Below are 7,907 nucleotides of genomic sequence, written 5' to 3' on the forward strand. Positions count from 1 at the left end.
TGTTGAGAATATGAATGGCGGTTTTCAAGGTCTCCATCCATAAACTCACTGGCAACGTAGAGTAGCTTATCATGCTTTGCACCATATCTATTAGGGTACGATTACGTCTTTCAGCAGCAGATTCGCCCGGCATCGAGTACTGGGCCACTATGCCTTGCTCCATCAGGAACTTCGCAAAAGGTCCTGGAACTTGGTCATACGGGGTATATCGACCGTAGTATTCCCCTCCACAATCGGATCTTACGATTTTAATCTTTAAATCGTGTTGATTTTCTACTTCGGCCTTAAATATTTTAAATTTATCCAAAGCCTCAGATTTTTCTTTAATTGGATAAATATATTCATAACGGGAATAATCGTCAGTGAACATTATGAACGAGTCATAGCCATCCACACTCTTTACATTGAACGGACCACAGATATCTGTGTGAATTATCTCTAATACACTTGTGCTCCTCTTAGCATTTTTCTTTATTTTCTTTACGAATTTGCCTTTTATGCATTCAATGCATTGTTCTAAGTCAGAGAACTCTAATGGAGGAAGAATTTCACTTTGCAGTGATGACCAGCACAGATGACAGCGGAGACTCGTGATGTTGTGAGACGTGTGGAGCCAAAAGCAAATGCAGTGGGTTTTGTTTTAAATGGGCATAGTGTATGACCACCTGCTCTCCACTATCGAACCAGGCATCTTAAACCAATTTAACTATGAACAGCCTCTATCAAAGAAAGCTTCTACAGTCACCATGTGGCTAATTACGTATCAATTCCTGTTACTGGTGTACGTAGCCATCATTGTTGTCGTTTTCTTGTTGGAATTTAACTATGAACAGCCTCTATCAAAGAAAGCTTCTACAGTCACCATGTGGCTAATTACGTATCAATTCCTGTTACTGGTTTAAGATGCCTGGTTCGATAGTGGAGAGCAGGTGGTCATACACTATGCCCATTTAAAACAAAACCTACTGCATTTGCTTTTGGCTCCACACGTCTCACATCACGAGTCTCCGCTGTCATCTGTGCTAGTCATCACTGCAAAGTAAACAACGGTCAAATATAATTGAACTTATATGATGAGCTTTGGTACGAGTCTCGAGGATGGTGCGCGCGGTTGGTAACCTTTATGGAAAGAATATGATACCAGGAACCGTCCTGCTCACAAAATCGTTGAATTAAAGCATGTCATTGGCAGTAGTAGTGCAGCATATATACTAATGGTGTCCCCGTCGGGTTTGAACGCAAAACGGACCCTTACACATTGAGCATCCAACTATAATTAGGAAGTTCAAGGCAGAGTTGCAACAACTTATGGCACTGCCGCCTCCTTGCTTGGCCACAGCGGCAAAAGCTCCAGAAGTGGCTGCCAAAATGATGGTGGCCACCGATCGTGGGGATTGCCAGCGCCTGAAAGAACTGGTGAACAAGGAGGATGCTACTACAATGGTGGTGGTAATGTCTAGGAAAGAAGCACCGGCCAAGAAGCATACACCAGCGAGCATGCATCCGCTGCTAGCAGAGGCAGCATGCACAGGCAACTGGGAAGAAATTATCTTTCTTCTCGAGGGGGGAGACCTGCAAGAAGGGCATTCAAGTAAGAGTAAGACTCGTAGCCAAAAGTTTCTTGACAAGCTAGCGGCATATACCTCAGGGCCAGCTGCTACTGACGTGGAAGAAGGCATCAATGCAGTGTCACTTCTGAAGGGTGTTAACGTGGAGGGAGACACCGCACTACATTTGGTTGCAGCCAATGGGGAGGGCAACAACTCCGTGGAGTGTGCCGACCTCATCCACGGCAAGGATAAAGGCTTGCTGTCCAGGCAAAACTACAAGGGTGACACGCCACTGCACTGCGCTGCAAGGGCAGGGAAGTCCCAAATGTTCTCTCATCTTATTGTTCTAGCAACTGGCGACAATATAGTTAAAGACCTCGTAAGACAAGAGAACAATAGTAATGAGACCGTCTTGCATGTGGCTATCCGTAATGGGGCTCATGAATTGGTCGAGGATTTATTGAAAGTCGATCCAAACTTGGCTTGTTTTCCCCAACAACGCACTTCGCCACTGTATCTAGCAATCCTACTGGAACACGAGACCATTGCGCAGACGCTGTATGAGAAAAGTGAAAATAATGTTCTCTCCTATTCCGGCCCAAATGGACAAAATGCATTGCATGCTGCGGTTCTGCGAGGCCCAGGTACATACTTACTAGAAGCATACATTTATTTATTTATTTATTTTGCGGGTAAGCATTTATTTATTTTATTTACTATGTTCATCCCTAGCAGCTCCTAAATAAATATTTTCTAAAAATCAACTAATGAGGATATCCTATTATTTTTTATGGTTACTAGGAGAGTTACTTTTGCGGTTCTTCAATAATCTCATCCAAATAAAACTATCATATTAGGAGAGTTTCAACTTCCACTCTATTTGAGGAGAGTTGAGATGGATTATTGGTTTGCTGTAATAATGAATCAGGAAAAAAAAAGTTAAAGGGGATCTAGTTGAGCACTGGGTAGATGGATTGGGGAATGAGGATGTGTTGAAGATGCTCTTACACCAAGGCTTGTTTACCATCTTTATGCTCTGGTTACCAATGTTTCTGCATAGTTTCTGTTATAGAGAGGTAGGGATGTGGAATTTGGAATTGAAAAAATAAGAAACTATGAGTACCTGTTTGATGTAAACTTAGAGGGCCGTTTTGAGATTATTTTACATCATGGCGGGTTTATATGATTATTTTATATCATTTTCATAATAAAACTGGTGGATCATTTAGAAGAAGATTAGGTCTCATGGCTATTGTTGAGAAGTCTACACATTCGACCACTGTATGCTTTTATTTTTGTGAGAATTTCTAGGTTTTCTTTAGTTTTCTAGTGCATCTCATGAAGATTAATATGGAGTCTTCAAAAAAGTCTCCAATTAGTAATAGTTTGACTTAGATGTAGATTTTGGTGGTTAACTTAGATTATTAATCATGTCATATATATGTATATATATATGTATTTGAGATGTAAATTACGTGCTTATTTTAGATTATTTTTACTTAATGGAGGGTGTGGTAGTTTAGCTACAAGATAGGGTGCTACTTCACATAGTTTCTATAATGTCAGATTTGGGAAATTTAGATACAAATTTACGAGGCTACTTTATATCATTTTCATAATGGCAACATATGATAATTTAGATGAAATTTTGTGGTTGCTTTAAATTATTTGTATAATTTTTTCATGTGGATAATTTAGAAACAAATTATATTGTTACAGAGTCCATACAATCGACGGTCGGATGTTTCTTTTAGAATTTCTTTATTTTTCTAGTTTTTCCTCACTAGGGTTATTAACGTGTAGGCTCCAAAAGGAGCCTATAGTAGGAAATGTAACTTAAAACTTCTACACCACAATCTGCTAGAATATATGCGTCTGTTTTAATATTCTGACATGCACAAAATAAAAACCAGCAGCTAGATTTACGCGTTTGTCAGAATTTAACATAATCTGGTAGACAAAAGTATCATTTGTGATGATATTTAGCTTGCTTTCAAAGTGGGTGTCACGAGTGTTGATTTTTTTTCTTTTTCCAATGTGTTGATTCTTAACAAAAGCGTTCGTCAATCTGACAGAGGTTACAAGAAAGTTATTGAAATGGAACAAGAATATGGACCTTACAACAGGAAGGGATGCAAATGGTAGTACGCCACTTCACTTTGCAGCAGGCCTGCCAGGGGCAGGAAAAGAAGGAAGCGCGTGTGCACAAGTGTTTGACGCCACCACATCTGTACTCTACCAACCGGACAACGATGGATTATCGCCCATACACGTGGCGGCCGCTGCGAGAGCGGCTGAAGATCCCATTGCCAAGTTCGTGAGCAAATGTCCCAGTAGCGCCGGTTTGCGTGACGCTAAGGGGAGGACGTTCCTTCATGTTGCTGTCGAGAAGAAGAATGAGAGGGTGGTCAGATATGCCTGCAATATGGATCGATCTCTAGCATGGGTTCTGAATATGCAAGACAACCAAGGGAACACTGCACTGCACCTGGCTGTAAAAGATGGAAGCCATGCTATATTCCGTCTTCTGTTTGGAAATAGGCAAGTCAACTTGAATTTAACAAATGAGGACGGGCAAACTCCTCTAGACATAGCGCTGTATAATATCCGCCCTTCTTTCTATGAGAGCATTACGGTAATATATATGTTCTCTCCTCGACCGCCCTTGTTAAGAAACATACTATACTACATGGCTGTTTAATTAACTAATGCCTTTCTTAACCTATTTATTTTTATTTCTTAGGCGAACCCTGAAGTCTGGATAGGTGCGGCTCTCGAATTTGCCGGGGCTAGAGGAGGTGCATCTCGCAAGGACCATTTTCGTGAAAACTATGAAGATCGTCATGGAGTAAAGACGAACTACGCAGAAAAAGAGCTGGAGATGCTGAAGGATTCGACACAGTTCCAATCCATTGGACCGGTTCTAGTAGCCACCGTGACGTTCGGTGCGATGTTTGCCCTGCCTGGTGGTTACAGAGCTGATGATAGCGATTACGGAGGTACACCTACACTCGCTGGGACGTTGGCCTTCCATGCATTCATGGTAACCAACACATTGGCTTTCATCTGTTCCACGATTGCTACACTTGCTTCCATGTATGCGGGGTCTGCAATGCTACACTTGGAGAGACGCATGGCCCACTTTTACTGCAGCATAGAATTTATGCATACTTCCATCATGGCCTTGGCGGCTGCCTTTGCACTCGGTGTGTACACGGTGCTATCTCCTGTCGCTCAAAAGACTGCCATTGTGATCTGTGTCATGAGTCCTCTTGTGGTGCTATACAGCTTGAAGGACTTTTGGCTGAATTGGGCCCGTTTTGCAATGCCATTGTATGTTAGGAAAGGGGCAATCTGGACATTGCGGAAGTATACGGAGGTAGTCCTGGTAAACATGCTATCGGGAAACATGCTCTGTGTATCTTGGCTCATAATGATGGTTGCTTTGCCCTCCTATTACCATCCCATTTCAAAGGCGGTATCACCAGCACAAGCTCCAGCCACGTTTGCTTGAAGACAGCTGATGAATATCATCATCATGTGGCGTGTCTCCACTCTTCATAATTATTTTCTATTTTGAAAATCCCCTCAGTGTACTCTTCATAAGACTTTCAGCTCAATACTGTGATTTAAAGCTGTGAACGAAGACTGTATTTGCCAGCATAATATAATGCTATTATTGAACCTAAATTTATTCATTTGTGCAAACCTTTATCAAGCACTTGATGGATTTTGCATTATGCAATCTTGCAAGTCTAATCGCTGCTTAAGTTTAGAGCAGTGCAAAACGGGTATGGGTGCACGTGTTTCTCGCACTCATAATAAGACCCAATTGGTCGCTTATCTTATTATTCTAGCAAGTGGACAATATTATTGGAGAATAATAGTAATGAGACTGTTTTGCAAGCGGCTGTCCACAATTAGTCAGGGACGATTTATTGTCAAGCGATCCAAAACTGGATTAATTTCCCGACTACCCGAGATGCACGTCCACATTTTTTTTAAAAAAAGAATCTAGCAAACAAGAATTTTAGTGCAAAACTACATGTGCCAAAAATCACATCAACAAAATGGCACAACTTACAGTCACTACAGGTCTACAGCGAGGCCAAGCTAGCAGGGAGGGCGAAACGTCGGGGTTGATGACGGGCTCGCTCGCTGTGACACGTAATGACCTCTCGCTCAGGCTTCCAGTTTGTACATCAGCGAGCGCCGCCTGCTCAAAAAACTGGTTCTAGGATAGTTCCGCCGATATTCGCGCGCGCCACGGCCCCGATAGTACATGTATGATACAAGATTTCTTTCCTATCTAGCTTGATAAGGATATTTCGAGAAGATCCAACATGATTATTATAACCATGGAAATACATGCTAGGCGATGGTTACAATCACGTCGCTGAAGAAGTTAAGGTAATATTAGAAGTATATGGCAGGATCGAGGATCCTTTAGCATTTTTCCCCTTATCTAGCTAGCTTGATCACAATATCTCGAGAATATCCAGGGACTGCAAACAAAGCAATAGATTATCTCTTTTTATCGAAATGAATATTGTCCTTATTGTAACATCCCGGAATTCTCTTGAACGTTATTCGTGCAAAAATGCGAAATATTGTCCGACACAGCCCACACCGGTCTGCTCTATGCACCCGAGCCAGCCCAGCCAGCTCGCGCACGCCCACGTCCAGCCCAGCTCCACCCACGCCACGCCTCCTGCGCCACTATCGCTGACGCCCCGGTCCCACCTGGAAGCTTTCCCCTTCCTCCTTCCACCCGATCTCTCGCCGCTCCTTAACGCCCGCACCACTCTGCCCCCGCTCCGCGACACAAGAGCACAACGACGCGCCCACTAACATCAGCTGCAACCGCCAGCGCTCACTTTCCCCCCGCGGCCTTGTCCGCCCGTTGCCAAACCCTAGCCCCGTGCCACGCGTCCCCGCTCCACAGCCGCACCCCATCGCCGCCCCTCAATGTTCGAGCCTGCGCCGAACCCTAGCTGCCACCTATAAGACCTTGGCGCCCGCGTTCGCAAAACCCTAGCCTCTTGGGGTTTTTCCCTTTCCTGAACCAGCGCCGCCGCCGTACCCGAGGAGGAGAAAAGGAGAGGGCCTGGGAGGAAGATGCTATCACCGAGCCAAGCAGGAGCAAGGACGGAAGGAGGTGTGAAGGAGGAGGAAGAGTGCCTAAGGTTGGGAGCCGCACCGCTGTCAGAGTACGCCGCCGAGCCAAGAGGGGAGGCACCGGACTACCACCGCCGATCGACCATGTCACCTTAGTCGCGCGTCCTGCATGGCACCAGCCCGACCGGCCTCGACCCGCCACCGCACCAAACCACCTCCTTTCGAGCTCGCCAGTAAGTGCAGCAGTCGCGCGACCTTGTCCCGACCTCCTGCTGCTGGTGAGCCGCGCGCCACCGATGAGCCCGTTGTAGCAAGCCCTATGCGCCCCGTTCCGCTTTTGCCCGGTCTTCACGTCGCCGTTTCTTGCAGGGAGCCTTGCCGTAGCCCTCGTAGCCCAGCAGCAGCCAAGCGTTGTGCGTTGCAGTCCGGTCCGCTGGAGCACCGGTCACGGCCTGGGTAGAAGCCGAGTGCCCACTGAAAGGACCGTGATGTCGCCTAGAGGGGGGGGATGAATAGACGTGTTAGCATTGGATCGGCTACCGCATTGATTAGACTAGAAGATCTCGTGTAATTCTTAAACAATCCGTTCAACAAAGAGAGAGAGACAGGAGAGGGGCACGGAGTATACCTTCGTGCCCTTGCGTCGCAGCCGACGTCGTCGTGCCCGCCATGGTCGTGCAGCGCAGGTGCTCGCGGTAGCCGAGGCGAAGGCGTGCGTGCTCGTGGTGGCCGAGGTCCGGGTCGCGTCCACGGGCTCGGGGTCGAGGCGGAGGCGTGGACGATGGCCGGCGGTGGTGCTTCCCGCCGCTGCCGCGCTCAATCTAGATCGGCTAGGGTTGTAGTGTTGGTGGGGTGGCGGCCGGTGATTCTCGTGTTCCGTGTCGCTGGCCCCCACCTGTCTATATAGCGCGGCGCGATGGGGGCCCACCAGCTAGGAACGAGCTGGGGCGCCCCCATCAGGGTGCGGGGTGAGGAGGCCCATCAGGCTCAGGCTTCCAGTTTGTACATCAGCGAGCGCCGCCTGCTCAAAAAACTGGTTCTAGGATAGTTCCGCCGATATTCGCGCGCGCCACGGCCCCGATAGTACATGTATGATACAAGATTTCTTTCCTATCTAGCTTGATAAGAATATTTCGAGAAGATCCAACATGATTATTATAACCCTGGAAATACATGCTAGGCGATGGTTACAATCAGGTTGCTGAAGAAGTTAAGGTAATATTAGAAGTATATGGCAGG

General features: G+C 46.2%; 1 protein-coding gene across 1 annotated transcript; it reads left to right on the forward strand.

Moving 5' to 3' along the window:
- The first annotated feature begins 1,256 nt into the window (after positions 1-1,256).
- Positions 1,257-5,240, forward strand: LOC112882224 (ankyrin repeat-containing protein At5g02620-like). The gene is made up of 4 exons (XM_025947232.1): positions 1,257-1,597; positions 1,688-2,194; positions 3,626-4,185; positions 4,294-5,240. Exons 1-4 carry the CDS (start codon positions 1,309-1,311, stop codon positions 5,062-5,064), a joined length of 2,127 nt encoding a protein of 708 aa, XP_025803017.1. The 5' UTR covers positions 1,257-1,308; the 3' UTR covers positions 5,065-5,240.
- Positions 5,241-7,907: the final 2,667 nt, after the last annotated feature.

This window comes from Panicum hallii, chromosome 2 (assembly GCF_002211085.1).
Source record: "Panicum hallii strain FIL2 chromosome 2, PHallii_v3.1, whole genome shotgun sequence".
Taxonomy (NCBI): Eukaryota; Viridiplantae; Streptophyta; class Magnoliopsida; order Poales; family Poaceae; genus Panicum; species Panicum hallii.